This window comes from Thamnophis sirtalis, unplaced genomic scaffold (assembly GCF_051295495.1).
Source record: "Thamnophis sirtalis isolate CommonGarterSnake01/CBP01778 unplaced genomic scaffold, rThaSir2_p1.2 scaffold_5, whole genome shotgun sequence".
In the NCBI taxonomy this organism is placed as follows: Eukaryota; Metazoa; Chordata; class Lepidosauria; order Squamata; family Natricidae; genus Thamnophis; species Thamnophis sirtalis.
The window spans coordinates 1,521,402-1,547,493 of NW_028261385.1; the positions used below are offsets into that span (position 1 = coordinate 1,521,402).

Here is a 26,092-nt window from a genome sequence, read left to right on the forward strand (position 1 = left end):
CTGGAGGGGAACAGGGATTCAGGCCTGGCAATGTTGGGATCAGGGTGAGAAGCTGGTGGCACTGCAATGCTGGCCCTGGGGTTACGCCAGTCGCTCAGTGGGGCCTGGAGAGGAGGTGCAGGCCCTGCTGGCTCTCTCAGTGGACCTCCACCCCTGTTGTAATATAATTCCTTGTGTAGGTGTGGGTCACCCATGGCCCAGTTCATACCAGGGCATTCAGAGCCACGCTGAACCACACAGGAGAAAACAAACTCCTAAAACCCCATAACATCCTGATAGTGCATAACATAACATCCTGAGATGTGCCCTACCAATGACGCCCAGGATTTGACCATATATAGACAGAACTTCCCTGAGCAGTAGATTAGAAATTGTAGTTTTACAGGCTGTTTTTAACCACATGCTGATCGCTCCTCCTGCCTTTCTCCTATCTCAATAAAAGGGGCTACCAGACCCCCAATCTGGGTCGCTCCATCCCGAGAAAGATCGTGTCCTGTCGTTTCTCCACATTGGCCTCATGGACGAACCACGGGAACGTTACACACCCCCAGCCCAGAGCCTCCAGCTGGGACAGAGAGATGGAAGAGCATCCCCTTGGCTGACCAGTGGCTTTGTGAAGCCCAGAGGATGCCAGCCGCTCTGCTCTAATGCCACCTGGCCGATTCCTTTTGCTTCATTGCCCAGCCCAGACACAGCCAGCCAGGAGTCCTTCCCTGGCCAAAGAGGAGGTGGAGAGAGGGAGGCACAAAGGGCCAAAGCAGTGGAGATGCAGAGCAGCCCCAGAGCACCTCCTGGCGCCTGGCTTTCCCCCCACGGGATGGACCAGATTCCCAGTCGCCCTCTGCCCTGTGGGTCATGTGGGGTCCAAGGGGCTGAGTGGCCCCTTTAGGACTGGCTCTCTGCTGACCCGAATTCTCCAGCACTGGGACTGAGGACCCTGGGGGGGAGGGGGGGGGGAAATTATGCCCAATCTGCTCCACAACAGCATCTTTGGCAGCTGTCAAGTGGCATCAGTAGCACCAGCCTCAAATCCAGGGAGGAATGTTTATTCTCTTTCTTAGCCAGAGATACCCACAAACAGGTGTGCCCACCTCGGCAGACTGCCCTCCTCACTCGCTCCGTCACAAGGGACAAACCTCCCACCAGCAGCCCATGCGCACACGCACCCACCCACCCACCCTTTGGGGCGTCCCAGGGTGGCCAGGGCAAGAATGGCAAAGCTGGGTTGCCTCTGGTGACCTGGAGGATTTCATCCGCCGGGGGAGGGGAAGGTCAGCGGGGGACTGTGGGGCAGCCTCGCTTTCGGGAGGAAAGCGGGGAAGGACTCTGCAAGACGACCGGCCAAAAGGCGGATCATCAATCTAAGAAAGGGTGGAAAGCTGCCACGGGAGCCTCCGCAAGCCAAGCAGGACCTCCCCCTCCCCGCCTGAGTCCGCCAAGGCCCGGGCACCGCTGCTCCCCCCCGTGCCTCCCTCCCTCCCTCCTTCATCCCCTCCCGGGGGGGTTGAACGAGCGCCGCCACCCTCCTCCTCCTCCTCCTCCGGCGGCGCGGCAAGCGAGGCGGAGCTGCTGCCTCCCCCCCCCCCGCCCGCCCGTCACTCACCGCACGGGCATCCTCCGGCTGGGCGGCGGCGGCAGCGGCTGGCTCCGGCGGAGGAAGGGTGGGAGGGCGGACGCTAAGAAGACCCGGACTGGGCTCCTCCCCGGCATGCGAGGGATGCATCGTCGGCGCAAAGAGCGCCCTCGGTTCGGTGGCTGCCGCCGGGGCTGAGCCGAGAACGGCCGAGACACCTTCGCCCCCCGACCGTTTGAACGTCCTCTCGGCTCCGAGCCTGGGAAGGCGGCCCCGACCCTCGCTCCCTCCGCCGATGCTTCCCCCACCCCCGAAAGAGCCCGGTCCATTCGCCTCCCCCTCCCCCCCCCGGTGCCCCCTTGTCTCCTATTGAAAGCCCCCCACCCTCTTTCCTCTCTGGACCCTCCAGGCGTTTTCATTATTATTTTTTATAGAAACTTTATATTGCCTCCTCCTCTCCTCAAACACGGGGATTCAAAGTGGCTGACAAAGATAGAAAAACACCATAAAAAAGAATAAAAAGAGAAATAACGGCCTCCATCCCACTCTGGGTCCCTTAGGCCCGTTGACAGAACCTTCAGGTCCTTCCGAAAGACTTACAGTGGTGGAAGGGGTCCCAGAGATCGTCCAGTCCCACCCCCTGCTTATTGCAAGATCTGCTAAAGTATTTTGGTCAAAACCACCCAAGCAGTGGGGAGAGGGCTTCTGGGGGCAAGTGGCTAGTCCACTTGGGTGTCAGCATCAGGAAGCAGTTCCCCTGAAGGCCCCTTGGTTCTGCTGCTCCTTCCAGGGCAGGGAGAGTAAATCTACTCCCTTGTGTAAGCAGAACCTTTCTGCAATAGCAATAGCAATAGCCATTAGACTTATATACCGCTTCATAGGGCTTTCAGCCCCCTCTAAGCGGTTTACAGAGTCAGCATATTGCCCCCAACAACAATCCGGGTCCTCATTTTACCCACCTCGGAAGGATGGAAGGCTGAGTCAACCTTCAGCCGGTGAGATTTGAACAGCCGAACTGCAGAACTGCAGTCAGCTGAAGTAGCCTGCAGTGCTGCATTTAACCACTGCGCCACCTCGGATAGATAGATAGATCAGTGTTTTTCAACCACTGTGCCGCGGCACACTAGTGTGCCATGACATAGTGTAAGGTGTGCCGTGGGAAAAACACCTTATATATAGTCAATATAGGCACAGAGTTAAATTTTTTTAACATTTTCTAATGGTGGTGTGCCTCGTGATTTTTTTCATGAAAAAAGTGTGCCTTTGCACAAAAAAGGTTGAAAAACACTGAGATAGATGATAGATAGATAGATAGATAGATAGATAGATAGATAGATAGATAGATAGATAGATAGATAGATGATAGATAGATAGATAGATAGATAGATAGATAGATAGATAGATGATATAAATAGATAGATAGATAGATAGATAGATAGATAGATGATAGATAGATAGATGATAGATAGATAGATAGATAGATAGATAGATAGATAGATAGATAGATGATAGAGCAATAGCAATAGCAGTTAGACTTATATACCGCTTCATAGGGCTTTCAGCCCTCTCTAAGCGGTTTACAGAGTCAGCGTATCGCCCCCAACAACAATCCGGGTCCTCATTTCACCTACCTCGGAAGGATGGAAGGCTGAGTCAACCCTGAGCCTGGTGAGATTTGAACAGCCGAACTGCAGAACTGCAGTCAGCTGAAGTAGCCTGCAGTGCTGCATTTAACCACTGCGCCACCTCGGCTCTGTGGCCTTCAGATGTCTTGCTCAGCATTCTGCTGGCTGACATGCCCAGTTCCTCTGGTTGCTGGGCCCCCGGCTCTCCACCGTCTCCCCAAACTCACCCTCCCTTTGGCCTTTGCTCTGTGGGGGCCAGAACACCCAGTGGGGCTGATGGGACCCATCATTCCTTCCCTTGCGACGGAATCAGGGCCCTCTCAATGCACAGCATTCCCCTCTTAAGCAGAGGCATCTTATTTAATGTGGGATCCACAAGGACCCCCAGATCCCTTCCGTGCCCATTGTCCCCACCCCCCACCCCCTTTGACGCTCTCCTCCAAGCAGCAGTGAAACTATGATCATTCTTTGGGTACGGAAACCCCTGTTAGAAATCCAATGGGCTTGCCTTCCCTGGTGCTTTAAGACCACCATTTCTCCCTTAGTTCCCTTAGTAAAGCACATGGTTATTTTAGGAGACGCCATATAAGAGAGGTTATATTATGCTATTAAAGAGGTTAAGAGGTTACATTATTTAAATATTCCAGTCTGGATATCAACCATTGAAGCCTTTTCATATTCAATAACATACAAGAAGGAACAAACAGATATGCTGAGCTATTAAATACAGAGGGTGAACTCAAATCCATACAAGACTTGAAACAGGAAGGCACTGAACTTAATTGGTATTCATATGTGCAAATACATTCTAGGTATAATGAAGATCAAAAACAGGAGGGTTTTTACGATAAAATGACTGAATTAGATAAAATCTTAACAGGTACCGATGAAAAGGTAATTAAAAAACTTTATGGTTACTTATTAGAGGTGAAACTCCATGAGGAACAAGTCAAAGAAACTACGTTAGCTTGGGGAAAAATTTTTGGACATGGGATTGAATTAGAGAAATGGCAAAAACTGTGGACTCAAAACTATAAAATGACATTGTCAATTGCATATAAAGAGAACTTGTATAAGATGTTTTACAGGCGGCATTTATCCCCATTGAGAATTGCAAGAATGTCCAAGAACAAATCCGAAAAATGTTGGAAATGTCATCAGACGCCAGGCACATACTACCACATGTGGTGGACTTGTACTGAAGCCAAAAAATATTGGACTAAAATCCACATGTGGTTGTAGAAGATGATACATAAACATATAGATTTAAAACCGGAACTCTTTTTATTGGGAATCATACCAGAAACATACAACAAGGACTTGAAATATCTGATTGTGAATGTATCAACAGCTGCTAGAATTGTATTTGCCAAAAATTGGAAGAATGAGAAAGTACCAACACAGGAGGAAACTATTCAGAAAATAATGGAATGTGCCGAAATGAGTAAGCTTACATTTGAAATTAGAGAACGAGACGATGAGCAATATTATAAAGTGTGGGACTTGTTTTACCAATGGCTAGATAAAAAACCTGGGAATGAAACTGTTTACTTATGTTGTAATAACTTTTTATTTTTTGTCTTTTTTATTCTTTCTGTTATGAAATAGAGTACTGCTGATATGATATATAAAGGAAAATAATGATCTTAATGTATAAGAGTGGGATGATTTGAATACCTTGGTATAATTGTATGTAATGACCATTTTATATCAGAAAAGATCTTTGTATATTAAAACGGATCAACAATGATGTAAGGAATAATTGATATATACATGAATTGAAATACTTAACCACTATATGGATTAATAATTAATAATGGGAAACTATTTTTGGAATTCTGGATGATTGGTGACACTGTGGTCAATTGAAAATATGAATGTATATTATAAATTAATGGGAATTCTTTGTTCTATTCTTTGCTCTTTCTTCTTAGAGATAGGTGATATTATAATACTTTAAAGACTCATTGTTATTTGATAGATAATTATGAATTTAAAGAAATAAGGATTGTTACAAATGAAATAATATTAATGGTAATTTGAACACATAATGCTCAATGACAGTGAAATATTCAGCTATGTTTAATGTAAACCAGTGATGTTAATCCTAAATTTAAGAATTGATGCGCAAAAAACTGTAACCAAACGACATACTTGATGAAATGGAGGAAAGTTGTTCTTTTTTGTTCTGTTCTTGCTTTGGTTTGTATGTGTTGTTTTGTTTAAAAAGAATAAAAATATATTTTTAAAAAAGAGACCATCATTTCTCTATTTTCCTGTTTCCAGCCCTTCAAGGGCAGGGGACCTTCCCAGAAGGCAAGAAGGGGACGGTTTTTCTGAACCTTCCACCCCCTTTTTGCGTTTGCAGACTTGCCGAGCATCTCTCCTATCCCCTCCTCTAGTTATGCACAGGTTGGAGCGCTGAGCCCCCAAGCGCCTCTCATCTCTCCCTGTGGCCTCAGACCCATCGGGGCAGGAGGCCTGGCCTCCTCCCTGGCGCGTGTTACCCTCTCACCCTCTTCTCCAACTTGCCCAGCACCTGCCAATCCCTTTGGGGTTGGTGTTCCTTGCAGGCCTGGATCTCCTTGGCCTTCTCTGTGGGCTCAGGAGGCAGCAGCTTTTCCTGGGCAGCTAATTTCACTCTTGGGCGCTCCTGAGATGCTCCCAAATGACCCCCAAAGCTTTTCCTCTGACAGGTGTGGACATAGCGCTAAGGCCTCTCCAGCCCCCCATTAAGGAAGGCAGCACCTTCTGCCTGTCCCAACCTCCCCCCCCCCAAAGTCAGAGACTTCCAAGAAGATTCTGAAGCTTTGGGATTGTGACTCACAACTCTCAGCTCTGCAACTGGAGACCAACAGCATCAGCTGATATTTAAAGCCTTAAAAAAACTGCAGCCGTGTGCTTTCTCGCATTCCTCGCCCAGCAGTCAGGTTGCCAAAAGATTTACTCTCAGAATCTAATAATAGTGCCTAACTTCCAAGAAGAGGGAAAGCACCAGCACTATTTTAAGGCATTGGGGCCCTCAATAACAAACAGCCGTAAACTTTGTCAGCTGATTAAAAAGCCACCAGATTCTTTAAAGGAGCATCAAGCAAACCCTGGCAGGGCAGTTGAAGCCACCAGGGGCATCCTGGACCCCACAGCCCCGCCTTCCTTGCAGCCCAGCCAGGGTTCTCTGGGGCAGTAGGCTCTGCAGAAAAAGGGAGGGAGGGAGGGGGGAGAAATGCCTCCTTTGGGCCAAGGGACAGCCTGTAGCCTTAGTGGCTCTGCTGGAATGAGTGGCAGATGGGAGAGAGGTGTGCAAATGCACTCTCAATACACAGGCAACTTGCGGTGGCGTAGGACACTCAACTCCCAAAGCACCAGAAGGCAAGACAAGAAATAACGGAGGGAAACTAATCAAGGGGAAAAGCAACTTGGAATTAAGGAGAAACTTCCAGACAGTGAAAACAATTAAATAGTGGGAAGGTTTGTCTCCGTAAGTTGTGGGTTCTCCGACACCGGAGGTTTTCAAGAAGAGATTGAGAGATTTGTCCAGAATGGTATAGAATCAAGGAAGAGATTGACCACCGTTTGTCCAGAATGGTATAGAATCCCTTGCTTGAGCAGGGGGTTGGACTAGAAAGCCTCCAATGCCCCTTCCAACTGTGTTATTCTGCTCCAATTCATGGCTGGTCTTAGTAAAAACCTGGGGCTTATAGAGCAAGCCATGATTGTCTGAATTGGAGGGTCTGAACCAAATCCTACCTTCCCTTTTGTTCCCTTCGAGGGACAAGCGGAGCTGAGCTCAGAATCAGTACATGGGAAGGGCCAGAGGCAGATCTGGCAAAGTCCCTTTTCCCTAACAAGAAATGCCAAAAAGGGAGGTGGCTTCTTCACGTCTGACTTGTTTATCATGGCGTAATCTGGGGATAGCAGCCCCACCCTGTAATAAGGGAGTCATCCTTAAGTCCTGCCCATCTTGGAGGTTGCTTTGGGAGGGGCAAACCAACATTATGGCCAGGCACTTGGCAGAGGTGGCACCTCCTTCCTTAGAGTTCAGTGCAGCACCAAGGAAAAAGGAAGGCTACAAGGACCAAGAGCTTGACTGCCACACCCTGGGGAAATCCTAGAAGGCCCATCAAAGTGTCGGTCTGTGGGCGCCCAGAAAGGAACAAGGGGATCACCAGCAGTCAGCCTGGGTTTGTGAAAGTAAGCAGGCCACACAAATCTGCTTTTGGGGGGGAGAGGAACCATCTGCCGGCCAATGCCGACTGGCGACTACCCGGAGGAGAGCCTTCTCTGTGGCTGCTCCGACCCTCTGGAACGAGCTCCCCGTGGAGATTCGAACCCTCACCACCCTCCAGGCCTTCCGCAAAGCCCTTAAAACCTGGCTGTTCCCACAGGCCTGGGGCTAAAGAGTTTTTGCCCCGCTTCTTGAATGGTATGGTTGTTGTGTGTTTTTAAATTTTGTATTGTTATGTCTCGTCTTTTTTATCCCCCTGTCTGTACCCCCCTCCCTGATTGAATTGTGAGCCGCCCTGAGTCCCCTTTGGGGAAAAGGGCAGCATATAAATGTAATAAATCCAATCCAATCCAATATGAACCAGGGAAGGGGCTAAGGGAGTTATAGGAATGTGGTCGGAGCCACTCTTGACCCCCAGGGCTGACACAAGACTGAGGCTCTGGGACCCCCCCCCCAGCCCTGGCACTGCCCGTGTGCTCCTGCTGTGTGGATGAGTGAGAGGGAGCAGCAGCTGCAGCTGTCATCCAACGCACACACACTCTCCGCTCCCTCTGGTGTCTTCAGCCACCAAAGCTTTAACTGCTCCGGGATGAGCTGGTTTTTTCCGAATGACTAAAAGTGACGGAGTAAAAATAGTCCAAGGGGAGGGAAACACCCCACAGGCCCCCCCGTCAAAGCATGCAGCTCCTCAGATGCAACTTTTGCCTTTAGAGGCGCCAGGATCTACTTTGGAAGAGAAATATGCAGAGGGTGGGGTTTTTTTTGGGGGGGGGGTTGTTTTATTTTCAAATACATCAAGAGATCTTTTTGCGGGAATGCTCGCAATTATTTGGAGATGCGTCAAATAATAATAGAGACTTCCATTGTATTATTTATTTTTTTAAAAGCTGAACATTATAAATATATTATACCTTCAGGAAGCCTCAATTGCTATGTGCATAAACATATGGGCGTAAAAAAATTACAACACTGGATTTAGATTTTACTGGCATAATATCCCTTCCGTTCCCTAATCCTGGCTGACCGTAATTTCCATAACCATTTTATGCAATAATTTTGGATGAAGCAAAACCCTCCTAAGAATTAAACAGAAATGCTGGTGGAAAAAAAGGCACCTTAGCAGGGGAACACTGTGTGACAAATTTTCTGGCAACTTCCACCCCATGGCAGCCCCCCCCCCCCCGGGATGCCCCCCAAAGGGAGGGCACGAGGCAGGGTGTCTTTCTTCCGAATGGCCTGGGCAACAGAGCTTTCTGGCCTGGTCAACTAAGACCATGGGAGGCTGGAGGCCATTGCTGAAAACGATGGGTGCCTGACCACCTCAGCAGTGGCCAAGGGGGGGGGGGAGTGCCAGTAGCGGTGGAGCCTCCCCTGGAGTAGCTTCTTCCAGCCAGGCTGGGCATCTCTGGAGCCCAGAAGTTGGAGCTCCTTTACCAGCCCTCAGCCCCCCCCAGTTGTGGCCCCCTACCTTCGAGGGTCTAAAGATGCCAGAACCCTACAAGAGTGACTTTGCTGGTTGCCAACAGCATTTCTGGCCTCGTTTGACTTGGTGTTGAGACACCAACGTTCAAGCCCCCCACTCTGGCCCCACAGCCCAGATGCGCCATTGGGCAAAGCAGACCACCCACCAGGGGGTCAGCCTCTTCCACAGACTGGGTGAACAAATCTCAGAAGGCAGCCTTGGGTGCAAGTAGTGATGGGTGCCTCTTTCTCCGCCCCCCCCCACCCCAAGGCTCAAGGGGGAAGCCACACATCCAGCACAGGAGATGGGAGAGGGGGGTCTCCAGGGTCTCCTCCCCACTTGACCTGCAGGTGATGCAGCCAGTTGCACGCCCCCTTCCAAGCTTGTTCTGGGCTCCCCCTCTTCCTGAGCCAGGAGCCCCCCCAGGCCTTCGCTGGACCTGATCGCCCTCGTCCGCTTGGAAGCCCAGACTCTCCGCGAAGGAGGCAGCATCTTCCTTCGGGCAGTGCGCGCAAGACCAACCCCGTCCTCCTCCTGGGCTGGAGACGGGGCAGGGGACCCGACCTTTCGGGGGTCCTCAGCTCAGGCAGGGCCCCTTCCAGCCCCCCTCCCTCCTTTGCTCGGGAAGCCTTCAGAAGCAGCGGGGAGAGGGCAGCGCTAGACTTCAGGAGAGCCGCCGGGGTGGAGGTGGAACCCTGGAAGCGCCCAGGGCTGCCAGAAGCCCCTTCCCCAGCCTGGCTTTTGGGCAGGGCGCCCCCCGGCTGCATACTCCGCTTCTGAAAGGCCTCCCGCCCCCCGTCCGCCGGCCAAGCGCCGTCTCCGCAGGCGAAGACGCGGGTCCTCGAGGCCGGGGAGGGCTAGGAGGCGCCGCCCTCTCTCTTCTCCTGCCGCGGCCGGTACTTCTGGGCGTAGGGCGAGAAAGCGGGCGAGGAGGCAGCGGGGGACTTGAGCCGCATGTTGCGGCCGGAGGTGATGAGGTCCCCGAAGCCCTGCTGGTGCGAGAAGGCGTAGCCGGAGCGGCGGGAGGCGCTGCGCTGCAAGTAGCGCTTCAGAGCGGGCGGACCGGGCGCTTTGCGGAGCTGTCTCACTTTACGCACCACCTGCGCGAGAAGGAGAAGAAGAGACCGGCTGAGAGAGGGGGGGCGCGGGGGGGGTTTCCTGGGAAAATAGACCCCCTGGGCTCCACGGCACATTTGGGGCTCAATTTGAAGCTCCCCCCCCTCCCCGCCCAGCTTCTGATGGGGCAGAGCGCCAATTGTGCCATCGGCCACGCGGGACAGGGAAGGGGCTCTGCATTCCCATCGGGCGGGGCCCTTTGGGGGCAAGCAAGGCTGGGGAAAAAGTGACCCTTCTGGCCAAAGCCTCTCTGTGTCCTTTCAGCCCCCCCTCCCTCCCCTCTCCCTTTTTTCCCTTTAGGGGTCTTCACTCTCTCCATGATCTCCTCCCCTCCCAGCTCTGCCTGGCACCTCTTCATTCCTGAGTGCCTCCTTTTCCCAGCAGCCCTTTAAGCCCCCCCCCCTCCAAAAGACTTTGCTGTAGCTGCCCCTCCCCCAAGTGGGCAGAAACTCTTGCTCTAAGCCAGTGTTTCTCAACCTTGGCAACTTGAAGAGGTCTGGACTTCAACTCCCAGAATTCCCCAGCCAGCGAATGCTGGCTGGGGAATTCTGGGAGTTGAAGTCCAGACCTCTTCAAGTTGCCAAGGTTGAGAAACACTGCTCTAAGCCAGCCTGAGGTTCCCTTCTTCCCTCTTCAGACCCCCAACCATCTTTCCATCTCCCCCCTGAGATCCGGACCCTCCCCACACACTCTCGGCCTTCCGAAAGTCTCTTAAGACTTTCTTAAGTCCTGGCTGTTCCCGCAGGCCTGGGACTGCTGATCTCTGATTGAGCTCCAGCCCCACTAAGATCGAGTGCATGTTGTGTTCTTTTAATTTGCTTTGTCTTTGTATTTTAAGTTCTTTTAATATTTTTAAAATTGTTTTAATGTAAGCCGCCTGGAGTCCTTCGGGATTGGGCAGCATACAAATCTATTAAACCTTAAACCTTAACCTGAACCTTTCCCGCAGCTTTTGCCATGCGGCTCCATCGTTGGTTTCCCTTCTCTCCTGTGGGGCCCAGAGGTCGTATCTGCAGGGGCCCCTGGGAGCTCTGGAGCCCCTGGGTGCTGGTCCTCAAGGCCTTTTGCCTTTTGCTTCTGCCCAATTGCTGCTCTCTTCCTTCCACTCTCCACAGGAAGTCCCCCTTCGCCTTTTCCAAACGAGAACCCACTTTCACACTCCTACTGTGTCCGTAACCAGCCAGGGAGGGAAAGTCAGGCCCATCATAAAACCCTTCCTTGCGGGTTTTATGACGGGGCCCTCTCCCCCCCCCCCCCCCGTTTGATGGGGTCTCTGCCAAACTCTTTTCCAGGCACGTTCAACACAGGAGTCTGGTTTCACCTTTGCGTGACCCGTCAAAACCGCGTTCCACAAAAGCGCGGTCGACGAAATCGCGTATGTGACGTCATCACAACGCGACGAAAAAGATCGAAAAATTGAAATAAAAATTAAATTACAGCAAGCCGATTCACATAAAGGTAAGGGTTAGGGTTAGGTTAAGGGTTAGCATTAGGTTTTTCGTTAGGTTAAGGGTTAGGTTTAGGGTTAGGTTTAGGGTTAGGTTTGGGGGGGGGTTAGGGTAAGGTTTTCGCTTTATTTTTACATTTTTCTATCTTTTTCGTCGCGCTGTGATGACGTCACATACGCGCTTTCGCCGACCGCGCTTTTGTCGTCCGCGGTTTTGTCGTCCGCGGTTTTGTGGTGGAACCCACCTTTGCTCCTTGAGAAAGGGACAGGGACAGCCGCCTCCCCATCGCCAAGCGCAGGGCAGCCTTGGCACGCCTTCAACGTGTTGCACAGCCGCTCCGTGAACCCGTCTCCAGGCCCTTTTTTCCTGGCTCTCCGTGGGCAGATTTGGAGCAAGGCACCACTTTCCCTTCACTGGAGGGGGAGGGTTTGGGGGTTGGGGAGGGGGTTTCCTAGTTTTTCATACTGGTTCCCTCTCTTCCTGAACTCATCCTGGTTTCATTCTTGTGGGGGGGGGGGGTTAGGGTTCACTTCCTTCCTTTTCTTTTGTTTCCCATGGCGATACTGAAGGCTTCTGTATAAAAGCGAGCTCTTTTCAAACCTCCCCCCCCCAAGTTCTGAGGACAACACCTGTTATCCCTCCTCTCCCTCCCCACTTGTCCTGCTGATAGATGCGCCTGACCTTTAAGGAGAACCTGGGGCTCTCCCCCCAAGTGGAGGGCAGCACCTACAGAACCAGCTTTACCTGTCTAGGCTGGCAAAGTACCCCACATGACCACTAGGGGGCAGCATGGCCACATGATAGTCACCCCAGTTGCTTCCAGGGCCCTTAAGGAGCCTCCTGAGGACCCCTCTGCAAGTCCACCACTGGAGGGGAGGGGGCTGGTGGCCCAGCAGCTGCAGAAATCCCCCCCTTCCATTCAACCGAGGTTGCTCAGCTCCTCTTGCAAGGCAGGCCTTTGGGGGAGCCACAGGCTGGAGCCCCCCTCAACCATGGGCCAGTCCCTTTCACTCAGCCCAGCTCCCTGAAAGGGTCGTAGCTGTGTTGCTGTCCTGCCCCCCCTTCTGCCCAAGGGTCATCCAGGCATGGCACCTGGCTGCAAGCCTCAGACTAGCCTTGGCACAGGGCCCCGGGCCAGGGGGAGGAAAGGTGGGGTGGACCCTGCCCCAGGTGTCCTGGGGCCCAACGGCTGCCCAAATCCGGGGCCAGGAGGAGTACCTGATCGCTGAGGGTCGGCATGAGCTGCATCTTCAGGAACCGGAAGCCGACGACTGGCAGGACGCAGAGACTCACGCAGAGGCAGATGGAGAGCCACACCTTGGGCTGGTTGAGGATGTTCCGGGCGGTGCCTGGGAGGGGAGAGACGGACTGCAGTTGCCCTGCTGGGCGGAGGAAGCACCCGTGCTTGGCCCGGGATTCAGGGCAAATGCAGGCAACCGGTTTCTTCAGCCAAAACTGGGAACATAGGCACTGTGTCCCCCCACGCCCCCCCCCCACCCTGTGGTGCTGCCCTGTTCCTGAGGCTAAGCCCCCCCCCCCTCCAAGAGGGAAGCAGCTTCCTCCGGGGACAGAGAGGCCCCGTTGGGCATTGGGGGGGGGTGTCTTTGCAGCTTCTGAACCTACCGACAAAGGGGAAGGAGGAGGTGAATATCTGGTAGGTGCCGTCGCTGTACAAGGTGAAGGTGATGATGAAGTAGATGGCCAGGCTGCCCCAGAGGAAGAGCTGGTTCACCGCCGTCCAGTAGGCTGTGTCTAAGCCCATCTGCAAAAGGCAGCCTGGCTAAGGTGGCCGTGGTGGCGGCAGCTGCTTTGGCTCGCTGACCCTCACCCCCCCCCCCACCCCTCACAAGGCCCGGCCGAGGAAAGCCCTGGAATCCCCCTCTGGGCAGCAGCCCCTGTCCGCCTGCCCTCCCCGGGGTCCCTCCTGCGCAGTGGAGCCTCAGCGCTCCCTCCGTCAGCGGAGCAGCTCCCCTCGGAGCGCTCGGGGCAAGGGGGACGTGCGTTTGGCGGAGCAGCTTTCCCAGGCCCAAACCCCCCACCTACCTAGTGGGCAGCTGAATGGCGAACCAAAAGATGAAGAAGATGGGGTGCTGCCAGTTAGACTGGAGCCCCGCTTTTGCTTAACTCTGAGTGGGCCGTGGGAAGGACGAGGCCAAAGCCTGACTTCAGGAGGAAGAGCCAAGGGGGGCGGGGAGGGGGCACAGAACTGCAGCAGTTGGTGAGACGGAGCCCCCTACCTGGACCGACACCACGATGAGCAGACAGGTCTGCACCATGAGGGCGAAGGACTGGTAATCGGAAACGTCCCTCCCGTCGTTCCGCATAGACTCGAAAATGGTTCCGTAGGGGACCAGGAAAAGCACCAGGGAGCTGTAGATGCTGTAGAGGGTGCACTTGGCAAACTCCCTCTTGTTGAAGTACAGGTTCTGCTGGCCGGGCACGTACAGCTGGGGAAACTGCAGGCTCCAGCGGTCGTCCACATCCTGGCAGGAGAAAGAGGAAGCTGGGGGTCCCTGCGGGAGATGCCCAGAGCCCGCCCCATCTGCCAAGCCAAGGTATTGGTATTGGTATTGAGTTTATTTATATGCCGCCCTTTTCCCTGGGGGGACTCAGGGCGGCTCACAACTTAAAAAGGGAAGGGGGGGAAAGACAAACTTTTAACATATAAGACAATACATAATTAGAAACACAACATTCATACCATTCGGGCGGGTTACAATCTTAGTCCCAGGCCTGACGGGATAGCCAGATTCTGAGGGCTGTGCGGAAGGTCTGGAGGGTGGTGAGGGTACGAATCTTCACGGGGAGATCGTTCCAAAGGGTCGGAGCTACTACTGAAAAGGCTCTCCTCCGCGTAGTTGCCAGTCGACACTGACCGGCTGATGGAACTTGGAGGAGGCCTAATCTGTGCGATCTAATAGGTCGCAAGGAGGTAATTGGCAGTAGGCGGTCTCTCAAGTACCCAGGTCCACTACCATGAAGGGCTTTATGGGTGACAAGTAGCAGAGGCTGGGAGCTGCCCACGCTTGTTCCTGCTCTTCTGGCTTCCAGAGAGGAGACCTTCCTGGCCTAGCGATGGTCGTGGAGAAGATCAGCCTCCTGCCAGGCTCAGCCCTGTGGACGGCTCTGCTCTGGGCCAACCAAAGCGTCCCCAAACCATCGGGCTCCGGGAAGGAGCTCTGCCGGCTTTTTGGGCTTTCAAAGGCTTGGCAGGAGTTTGAGCGGGGGCTCTGTGCGGCTGGAGCCACTCTTGCCAGGTCTCCCTGCTCCAAGGTGCTCCGGCCACAGCTGGGCAAAGCTCCCACCCTCTGCCCTGGGAGGGAGGAAGCAGAGCTGGAAATGAGGCTGTTGGTGGACAGAGGGCAGCTCTGCTTTCCTAGGGGTTCATCTGAGCAGCTTTCTCCCCATCCAGACCCCCATAATATGGAGGCCCCCACGGGGGACACGGAGGGCACCTCCCTTTGCACCGAAGGCCTTCCCTCCCAGGAGTTTCACGTAGATGCCAAATGCCACGGGAGAGAAGGCCTGGCATCCCACGAAGGACCACTGTGGGACGGATCACTCTGCGCCCCAGAGCCCCAATCCTTGCATGAAGCCTGCTAAGATCCTACGTCCATGATAGAAAATACTGCTGAGATAGAGGACCAGGAGAGGTTGACTGCCAACCGGAGTTGCTAGCAGCGAGACCCATATTGTTTCATCTGATGCCGGGCCTGAAAGAGTCCCAGATAATCTGTTTCTTCTGGGGTTGACTCCTGGGCCCCCACCCTCTCTCTCTCTAGGCTTTCCCAAAAGGGGGGAAACTGAGGCTGAGGGGAGGGTGGCTGGCTCACGAGGTAGACTCCCTAGGCACTGATAGGAAGCTGGGCTTTGTTCTTTGGGGAACAGAGAGTGCTGATCTTAGCAATAGCAGTTAGACTTATATACCGCTTCATAGGCCTTTCAGCCCTCTCTAAGCGGTTTACAGAGTCAGCATATTGCCCCCAACAACAATCCGGGTCCTCATTTCACCCACCTCGGAAGGATGGAAGGCTGAGTCAACCCTGAGCCGGTGAGATTAGAACCTCTGAACTGCTGAACTGCAGTCAGCCGAAGTAGCCTGCAGTGCTGCATTTAACCACTGCGCCACCTCGGCTCTTAAAAGGTTTTAAGTGGGGGAAGGGTCCAGGTGGACTTCATTCATTCATTAAGGAATTAAGAATCCTTCCCATGGGAAATATTTACATCTCAAATTGTCAGATACCTAAAAGTGATATTGCTATACAATTGGGAGGAGGGAGGCCTCAGAATCAAATCATTAGCTGTATCTGTAACAACTAAGTTTTACAACTTTACAACTGGTTTCCTGTCACCGGAAAACTGAAGGTCCCAGCATCTCTGAAGGGACGTTTATGATGGCCATGTGGGATATCTTACTTTAATGTCTAACTAGAGATAGCCATGGGAACGTGTGTTATTCAACTCTGTCTGGTCCCTGCTGATCAAGCTGACAGCACAGCAGCAACAGCTAGGAACCCAGAAAACCCTTCCCCCCAGTTGGCGCATGGGTTGGGGCCCACTCCTAACCAACCCTGAAACCTGCAGTTAGAAAGGAAAGCTCCTTCCCTGGGGGTAAAATTTGATGTGAACCCGAAAAAAATGGGATTCTTTGTGGCACACGTGCTCACCTACATGCAAGAATATGGGTGTGATTTTCGAACCCAAGGAGCCTGAGTGCGAGTGGTTACCCTAGCCCTGGAAGGAGCCGCCGTCAGATGGATGGTGACTTTACATGATGCCGATGCACCAGAACTGCAGGACTTTCACCGTTTCATGATGGCCCTGCGACGACGGTTCGAGGACCCCCTCGCAGACTGCAAAGCACGCGACCGCATTAAAGTTGTGAAGCAGGGACGCCGGCCAGTGGCAGAGTATACCAAAGAATTCCAAGACCTGGCAGGTCATGTGAACTGGCCAGACAATATCCTGGTAAGCTGGTTCAAGGATGGGCTGAGTGATGACCTCTCCAATGCCTGTGTGACCCGAGGCGCCCCAAACCACCTACATGAGTGGTATCTCATGGCTGAAGAGGCAGAGATTGACATTGCCAGAAATCAGTACCGAGCAGGACGAATGTGAAAGAAATTCCCACCCCAATGGAAACAAGAACCTTTTAAACCACAAATGACACCTCCTTCGAAATCCTTAGTCCGTTTCAAGTATGGAAAAGAGGGGCACCGAGCTGCAGAATACCATTCTCAGGCACTGGCTAAGAAACCAGACCGCCCATTGCGGGGAAAGCCTACGAAACCTGGCCAGCGTGGAAAGGAGACGGCCCTGAGGAGTAGGGCAATAGCAATAGCAATAGCAATAGCAGTAGACTTATATACCGCTTCATAGGCCTTTCAGGCCTCTCTAAGCGGTTTACAGAGAGTCAGCATATTGCCCCCAACAATCTGGGTCCTCATTTTACCCACCTCGGAAGGATGGAAGGCTGAGTCAACCCTGAGCCGGTGGGATTTGAACCGCTGACCTGCTGATCTAGCAGTAGCCTGCAGTGCTGCATTTAACCACTGCGCCACCTTGGCCCATAGAATCTCCGCCCCCTCCCTTCTTTGAGGAGGAAACCCCGGCTTCGCAGCAGGAGGAACCATGCTCATCCGGAAGCGATCCAGAGGATGAACCACTGGTAAGCAAACCAATTAAACCGCTTCCCCTTCCCCTCAGACTGTTTATCCCCAACTGGGAGAGCGGGATGAAAATCTCAGCTTTAGTGGACTCGGGGTGAACCCGCTGTTTGATCAGCCCAACCTGGTAAGGAAGTTGAGGATTAATGTAAGGAAGCTGAAAAGCCCCATAGCTTTTTGCCAACTAGATGGGTCAATAGCAGGGGAGGGGAGCCAGCTTCATTTGCCACTGAGCCTCTACAGATAGGCATCGGAAGCCACGAGGAAATGCTTACATTTATAGTGGCGCCTGGCATGGAATGGCCACTAATTCTGGGTCTTGCATGGCTGAAAAAATGGAACCCACAAATTAATTGGAAGCAAGGCACCATAAGATGCACGTGACTTTTGCTAAGAATCCAGACAAAGAAACTGAGGGGGCAGAGCACCTAGAAACAGCAATGCCTGCTTACACTATGCCAACCCGGGGCATACCCAAAAAATACAAGGACTTGGCTGAGATTTTTAGCGAAAAAGCATCTGATGAGCTCCCCACCCCTGCACCGCTCCACTGACTGCGTGATGGAAATTCTACCTGGAGCCAAACCCCCTAAACCCTAGATGTATAGCACGTCCCCAAGGGAGCTGGAAGAACTGAGGGCATTCATTGAGACAAACCTAGCAAGGGATTTCATTGAACCAGCCCGGCCAAAAGTTGCAGCCCCAGTGTTATTTAGAGAGAGAAAAGATGGCGCTAAACGCCTAGGTGTCGATTTTCGAAATTTGAATTCTATCAGGATGAAAAATATTTCCCCTCCCACTCATGAAGGATATGTTAGCACACCTAGCTAAAGGGAGAAATTTTTCAAACCTGGATTTAAGGGAGGCTTACTACCGTATCAGGATTAAGGAGGGAGATGAATTGAAAACGGCATTTAACCCCCCTCTTGGATGCTATCAATTCAAGGTACTCCCATTTGAGCTACAAGGGGCCCCTGCAGTATTTATGCAATTAATAAACAAAGTGTTGCAGGAGCATTTATATAAGGGCTGCATAGTCTATATTGATGACATTTTATTATATTCTGAGACCAAGGCAGAACATGTAAAACTAGTCCAGGCGGTTCTGAACAAATTTCGTTCTGCAAAACTTCATGCTAAACTCTCCAAATGTGAATTCCACCAAGAAAAAACTGATTACTTAGGATACCGCATTTCACACCAGGGCATAGAAATGGATCCTTCGAAAGTGCAACCAGTACGTGACTGGGAACCACCCAGAACACACAAACAGTTGCAAATCTTCCTGGGATTCGCCAACTTTTACCGCCAGTTTATCCCCGCTTTCGCCCAAATTGCTCTCCCCATCACCAAGCTCTTAAAAACGAAGGGGGAGGGTAACCCGAAACCGAAGCAGCCTTTGAACTGGACAATGGAATGCCAAGCGGCATTTGAAAAACTTATATGGCTGTTTTCAGCCGAACCAATCCTAAAGCACCCAGAAACAGAGAAACTGTTCATCATACAAGCAGATGCTAGTGATGTGGCGATAGGAGTGGTCCTGCTTCAGAAAAATGAGAAAGACCAATTACAACCATGCGCTTACACATCCAAAAAATTGAATGAATCTGAGCAAAGGTGGGCCCATTTGGGAGAAAGAGGCTTATGCAGTTCGATGGGCCCTTTTAACCTGGAGACATTTCCTAGAGGGGAGTAAGATCCCTTTTGAAGTCTGGACGGATCATAAAAATTTAGAAGCCCTAAAGACTCCAAGGAAACTCTCTCCAAAACAAGTACGATGGGCTCAGTACTATAAACGGTTTGAATATTCGCTCTGATACTTTCCGAGGGAAAAAAAATTTCTGGCAGATTCACTATCCTGGAAACCGCAATACAATAGTATGAAGCCAAACGTAATCAAACCCATGATACAAGACAATCAACTAGCCGTTAAAGTAACCACCAGATCCCAAGGAAAGCGAGACACTTTGGAGGACAATGATACCACCCAAACTTTTAAACAAGCTTTGACCACCGATGAATGGCTTTTGAGCCACAAAGACAGCTGCCTGATGAAAGATAACCTAGCTTGGGTGGGAGTGAAGTTGTATGTTCCAGCTAGCCAAAGACTCCAAACTAGCAGGACACTTTGGTTTTGTAAAAATTTTACATCTAATTAAAAGGCAATTTTGGTGGCCATCACTAAAAAAAGGACATAGAGAGCTATGTAGCCAGCTGTCCAATTTGTGCAGCAGCTAAAAGATGCCAAGGCAAAATGCCAGGACTGTTTCAAAAGGCAGCCGAGCCTTAAGCACCCTGGAGGGAGATTGCTATGGATTTTATTGTCGAACTACCAGAAAGCGCAGGGAATACTGTCATTTGGGTCCTAACAGACTTGTTTTCAAAACAGACGCATTTCACACCGTGCCAAATGATCCCAACTGGCAAAAGTCTAGCCAAGTTATTCCTGATACACATTTATCGCCTTCATGGAGCCCCACAGAGAATCATCTCCGACAGAGGGGTCCAATTCACCTAAAACTTTTGGGGGGCATTCTTAAACTTACTTGGCACCACCCAAAGACTGAGCTCCAGTCACCATCTGTGCACCAATGGTCAAACTGGAAATCGAAACATGGTTCTAGAACAATAGCTAAGATGTTTTATTAATTTTCAACAGGAGAACTGGGTTGATCTTTTACCTTTTGCAGAAGTGGCCTTCAATAACGCTGTGCACTCAAGCACTGATTTCACCCCTTTTAGAGTAGCAACAGGCCAGGATTTCAACCCCATGCCCGAATTACCCACAGAAGAACCCACTATCCCCTCACTAAGAGAATGGATAGACAACCTACGAAACACACGGCCAGTGGTTAGATTAGCGTTACAGGAATCTAGAGAGGTTTTTAAAACTCAAGCTGACAAAAAAAGAGTAGATAGAGTATACTTATCTACAAAATTCCTGAAGTCATTATAGTCATCAAAGAAATTAGGGCCAAATTTCATCAGGCCTTTCCCAATCACCAGAGTTATCAACCCAGTAACCGTAGAATTACTCCTTCCAAAGACACTCAGGCAAGTCCATCCAGTGTTTCACATTAGTTTATTCAAACGAGAAGTAATCTCACAACTCAGACCACCTGCACCAGGGGTGGGTTTCAACCGGTTCGCGGCGGTCCCTGCGAACCGGTTGGTCGCCGAACCCGGAAGTAAGTAACTTCCGGGAACGGCGAAGGGCATGCCTGCCCGCCCGCAGTCCTTACCCGGTTTTGATGAGTTCTGCGCTTCCACGCATGCGCAGGACGCATACAGCGCCTGCGCGATCATCCAGGAGCAGCTGGAGCGTCGCGCAGACGCTAGTACGCATGCGTGCACCGCGCACGTGTACGAGGACGCCGCCGGCCCTGTTCCAACCGAACCGGTTGGAACGGGGCGAGAAACCCACCCCTGACCTGCATCTACACCTCCTGTTCCTATCATGATAGAAGGCGAAGAACATTTTGAAATTAAGGAAATCCTGGACTCTTAAGACCCACAGGGGGAAGACCCAATACTTAGTTGCTTGGAAGCATTTACCTTCATCCCAAAATGAATGGGTAGTGAAACACCACGTTAGGGCCCCTGCCCTTTTGAAAAAAAATTCACTCCCAATACCCTGACAAACCTTGTTAAAATACTATGATGCAATTTCTTTTCCTATCTTTTCACAGGTGAATCTCTCCTTTTTCTAAAGAACGGCAGCATGTCAGAGCCCTAAAAGTGATACTGCCATTCAATTGGGAGGAGGGGGGGGGCTCGGAATTAAATCACTAGCTGTATCTGTAACAACTGAGTTTTACAACTTTACAACTGGTTTCCTGTCACCAGAAAACTGAAGGTCCCAGCATCTCTGAAGGGACGTTTATGATGGCCATGTGGGATATCTTACTTTAACGTCTAACTAGAGATAGCCATGGGAATGTGTGTTATTCAACTCTCAGGGCAGAAGAGTTAAGGAAACATCTTCACACTTGTGTATTGGTCTGCATTGGGACAAAACGGAGGGGTCATAATCAGTTATATCCCACTTGTATTGCCTAAAGGGTTTCAGGTGCTGCTTTGCTTCTAAAGGTTTTCCATTCTGCTTGATTAGAGGTTCCTTTTGAAACAATCCGTTTCAAGAGTCTTTACTTTCTTAAGTTAGGAGAGGAGCCGTTACACAAATAAATAAAATAACCGATAGGATGACTTTGAGGGCACCAGAAAGTAGGGAATGAGAGAAATGCATGGCTTATGGGGCTCAGAAAATAATTTTAAAGATCTCTACTTTTATCTATAACCAAAGAGGACACCAGTTTCTTCTACTGCTTTTCCTTCAGTTTCCTGAACTGAAACCGAGCAAAGGCCCCAGGAGCGACTCTTACCTGGTCAAAGAGGCTCATTCCAAGCACTGGCAAACAGGTGTAGACCATGTTGTAAAGGGTGATGAACCATTCATCGTACACAGTCTGCAGGGGAAGAAGGGGGGTGGGGGAAGAGGGGAGGACATGAGACAGGAAGGGGGAAGGGTACCAAACCAACAATCCGGAGATCAGTGGATAGAGGGGTGGGGGAGGCCCATGTTTCTTTCTGGATCCCTGTTGCTTAGCTGTAGTGTCCTCAAGGAGGCACAGAATGTATTTATTAAATGTTTATGATGCCCATCTGGCCTAGAGGGTTCCACCACAAAACCGCGCCCGACTAAACCGCGCCCAACTAAACCGCGTTGCTGAAAACCCTAAACCTAAAATTAACCCCTAAACCTAAAATTAACCCCTAAACCTAACCCCCCTAAACCTAATCCTAAACCTAACCCTTAATCTAACCCTTAACCTAACCCTTAACCTAACCCTAACCCTAACCTAACCCTAAACCTAACCCTTAACCTAACCCTAAACCTAACCCTAAACCTAACCCTTAACCTAACCCTAAACCTAACCCTTAACCTAACCCTAACCCTAACCCTAACCCTAAACCTAACCCTTAACCTAACCCTAAACCTAACCCTTAACCTAACCCTAAACCTAACCCTTAACCTAACCCTAACCCTAACCCTAACCCTAACCCTTAACCTAACCCTAAACCTAACCCTTAACCTAACCCTAAACTTCTAACCCTTAACCTAACCCTAAACCTAACCCTAACCCTTAACCTAGTCCTAAATCTAACCCTAACCCTAACCCTAAACCTAACCCTAAACCTTACCCTTACCTTAAGTTGAATCGGCTTGCTTTCAAAGCACTATTTAAAGCGCCCTTCTTTCTCCGCGCTGGCTGTTGTCGCCCTGTTGATGATGTCAGCAACGCGGTTTAATCGGGCGCGGCTTAGTCGAGCGCGGTTTTGACGGGTCACGGGCCTAGAGGCGGCTCTAATATCCCACTCTTCTCCCCGTTTCCCCCTGCGGACAATTCTCTGCATCCTGGCTGTGGGTCAGTATAGTCTACGTAGACATCTTTGTAAATGAGCAACTGCTACGTTGGCTTCCAAGAGTTGTCTCTACAGAAGAGAACCTGGTTTGCCAGTTGCCCTCTCTGCCTTTACTGAAAAAATGAGCCCTTTGGTTTGACCAAAGCCACGACTGGCAGCAGAGGTCAGGCTCTGTGAGTGACCAGAGAAGGAATGTAAGGGAAGGACACCATAAAGCGCACGAACGAATGAATGAAACCGAGAGCAAGAGAGGAAGAAGGGAGTTGGTGCACACATGCAAGTGGGGGGGAAGCCTAGATTTAACCATGGGTTGGACATCAAAAGGGAATGAAGGAGAATCAATGCAGAAGACAAAACTTTGAAGGAGGAACGAAGAGGGTCGGGAAGAAAGCAGAACGCAGCCTTCCCTATTAAGGCAGAAGGTCCATCTGTTCGTCCAGCCATCTGTCACTCTATCTGTTGGCCTGTCTGTCAAAAGGGATTTGATGCGGCTGGCTTGGATAAGGGAAGGAGACTGGTCAGCCGGGGCCAAGCAACCCTCTTAATCCAGCCAGTGCACTGGAGGCTGTGTCTGCATGGGTAGTCCTTGACTTATGGCCGGTTGATTAATGACTGACTGAACTCATGGTGGACCCAGCCAGAGCTACGTAGGACTTGTTTTCAAGGTTACCATAGCTACGCAGAGTTGCACGCATCCCTGTGGTCATGTGATCATATTTTGGGTGCTTGGCAACCATACCACCTTTTATGATTGTTTATAGCGTTTGCATTCTCTCCCCCTCTCTGTTTTTTGTTTATGTTTATGTTTTTTTGGTCAATTCTGACATTTACTTACAGTTTCCAGTAAAAAACACCCATTTGGGAAAATTGGCTTTCGTTACACCACAAAATAGGTTGAAAAATCAATAGCAATAGCAGTTAGACTTATATACCGCTTCATAGGGCTTTCAGCCCTCTCTAAGCGGTTTACAGAGTCAGCATATCGCCCCCAACAACAATCCGGGTCCTCATTTTACCCACCTCGGAAGGATGGAAGGCTGAGTCAACCCTGAGCCGGTGAGATTTGAACAGCCGAACTGCAGATAACAGTCAGCTGAAGTGGCCTGCAGTACAGCACCCTAACCACTGCGCCACCTCGGCTCTATATCAATCAGGTGTGGCCATGTGATGCCTTGACTTATCACCACAGTTCTGGGTTCAATAGTGGTCAAAAGTCGAGGCCTCCTTTTTTTTTTTTTTCCTTCCTTTTTGGACCTTTTTTGTCCTTTTTGGCCTTCCCCCCTCCCCCCACCCTTTTTTTTTTCTCTTTTCCCCTTCTCTTTTTGAATTTTTTTTTTCTTCTTCTCCTTTTTGACCTTTTTGGCCTCCCCCCCTTCCCCCACCCCTTTTTCTTTTTTCTTTTTTTTTTTTCTTTTTCTTTTTCTTTCTTCCTCTTCCTCTCTCCCTTGTTCTACTTTGTTGTTTTTTGTTTTTTAAACCCTAGCTTATTGTGGTGCTTATTAAATATACAATAGAGAGATACGGGATGTATAAACTTAGTAGGGATGCACCTGTGATTAAACGACATATTGTATGTGAAAAAAAAAAAAAAAAAAAAAAGTCGAGGCCTCCTTTCCAGCAATTCCTTCCAGCAGGGTGTTGTGTGATGTGCAAAGCCGAGCTGTGTGGTTAGTGTCCCAGTCCCCACCCTGGCCAAGGGCACGCGCGTGTGACATGCCGATCCACACGGAGAAGCTACAGGGAGGGGCGACTTTCCATGGCAACGGAGTCCAGGACCAAAAATTGTGAGCACAAGTTACAATTACTTGACTCTCACGTCAGTGAAAGGGAAAAGCTTCCGGATGGTAAATTTATATGCGACAGTAACTACAAAGATTGTGGATTCTCTGTGTGGCTTTGAGAAGTTGGAGAGGAGCCTCCTATGGCTGAAACTGAGCTGGCTTTCTCCCTGCAGACGAGGGTGTTCTGGCATCGCCTGCTGTCCTGGCAAAGGGCTCACGGTCACTAATCAGCCCCTCATCTGGAAGTCCGGCAGGAAAAGAGATGCCTGGTCTTGCTGGGCTCTAGACCTGCCTTGACCATTGGCTGGAGCAGGCCAGGGGAATGTTCCACCCACCCCCTCACCCTCCCCAGTCAGCTGCTTCCGGGGTGGGGGGGCGGAGCCTGGGCTCAGCGGAGGCGAGTACCTGGGCGGAGAAGCCGGAGAAGAAGCCGAACCAGAAGTGCACCAGCGTGAAGGCGAAGTTTTTGTAGAAGAAGTAAGACAGGAACTTGCACATGCGGATGTACGACCACCGGCCGTGGACCAGCAGCAGCCGCTGCAGGTAGCGGAACTGGGCGAAGGAGAAGTCGCTGGACATCACCGCCTGCATCCCCTCCTGGCCACTTATGCCCACGCCGATGTGAGCAGCTAGAAGACCAAACGGGAAGGCCCTCAGCAGGGAGCGGGAACAGGAGAGGCATCCACCCGTCCCACGGCGACTGCGCTTGGCCTCCCAAGCCCAGAGAAACGGGGCCCAGGAAGGCTCGGATAGAGACGGCCCTCAAGGGAATGGCCAGGGTGCTGCTGGGCCTCCAAAAGCAGAGGGAGGGCCACCCACGGCCACCCCACTGTATTTGCTTCCCGTTCCCTGCCCAGAGTCCCTCTGCTTCTGCAGCTTCTCCCCTGGGCCTGGCCGAGAGCCAGGCCACCTACCACACTCACTTTTGATCATGCCGACATCGTTGGCGCCATCCCCGATGGCCAGGGTGACGGCTTTCCTGTGCTTCTTCACCAGGTCCACCACCTGGGCCTTCTGCAGCGGAGTCACCCGGCAGCAGATGACTGTTTTGCACAGGCAGGCCGTCTCCACCAGCAACTCCGAGAGGTCCCCCTCCAGCGCATGAGCCTGCCAGGGGCACAGAGCGTGCAGGAGAGGGTGGTCCTTCTCCCGAGGCTGGAGGGCAAAGCGCTCGGGAAGAGGCCAACAACGGTCCCTGGGTCGAGTGAAGGGCCAGACTGCCCCACCTCCCTTGCCTGTCCTCAACTGGCACTTATACCTCCTCACCTACTTATTCAATCAATTTACATGGCTGCCCTCCTCACAGCATCAGCAAAACATAAGAAACCTACAGTGGTTGCCAAAACCAAACCCCCCCCAGGAGTAACAACCCACCTGCAACACATCCAAGTCTTTGGTGCCATGTGACTGGCAGGATCGGGACCAGCCTGGCCTCGGGGGAAGGGGCGTGCCAATGTGGGCCAAGTGCTAGGAGGGCTGCGGGCTCCTGTTTGCCCCCGTCTGTTGCCACCTTACCAAGCTGTGCCCATTAATGATCAGGCCGTAGTCTCCGCTGGCGGGCTCTTTGTTCCAGAAGCCGGAGGAGGTCGATCTCTCGATGTCCAGTTCTTCCGTCCTCACTTCAAGATCTATTTGCATCCGTTCCTTTGCTGCCCTGGAAGAGAAGCAACACGGTGGGCCCCGGGGGCACGAAGCGAGAATGGGGGGGGGGGTCCTGTCCACGCAGGATGCCCTTTGGTGCTCCTGTGGACGGGGCCAGGAGGATGAGCCCC

General features: G+C 51.4%; 1 protein-coding gene across 1 annotated transcript; it reads right to left on the minus strand.

Annotated features, from left to right (window-relative positions):
• Nucleotides 1-9,533: 9,533 nt before the first annotated feature.
• Nucleotides 9,534-25,958, minus strand: LOC148045242 (putative phospholipid-transporting ATPase IM). Its single transcript, XM_087715274.1, has 8 exons — nt 25,836-25,958; nt 25,244-25,427; nt 24,726-24,949; nt 21,498-21,581; nt 13,687-13,932; nt 13,073-13,211; nt 12,668-12,798; nt 9,534-9,985 (listed from the first exon to the last, which is right to left on the minus strand). Exons 1-8 carry the CDS (start codon nt 25,956-25,958, stop codon nt 9,743-9,745), a joined length of 1,374 nt encoding a protein of 457 aa, XP_087571400.1. The 3' UTR covers nt 9,534-9,742.
• Nucleotides 25,959-26,092: the final 134 nt, after the last annotated feature.

Excerpts from the sequence above, each read along its gene's own strand:
- LOC148045242 (XM_087715274.1), bottom strand. The coding sequence starts at position 25,958 with ATGCAAATAGATCTTGAAGTGAGGACGGAAGAACTGGACATCGAGAGA. Across the intron at positions 21,582-24,725 it reads TCTCCGGCTTCTCCGCCCAG|ACTGTGTACGATGAATGGTT; the intron begins GTACTCGCCTCC and ends CTTCCCCTGCAG. Across the intron at positions 13,933-21,497 it reads GAATGAGCCTCTTTGACCAG|GATGTGGACGACCGCTGGAG; the intron begins GTAAGAGTCGCT and ends TTCTCCTGCCAG.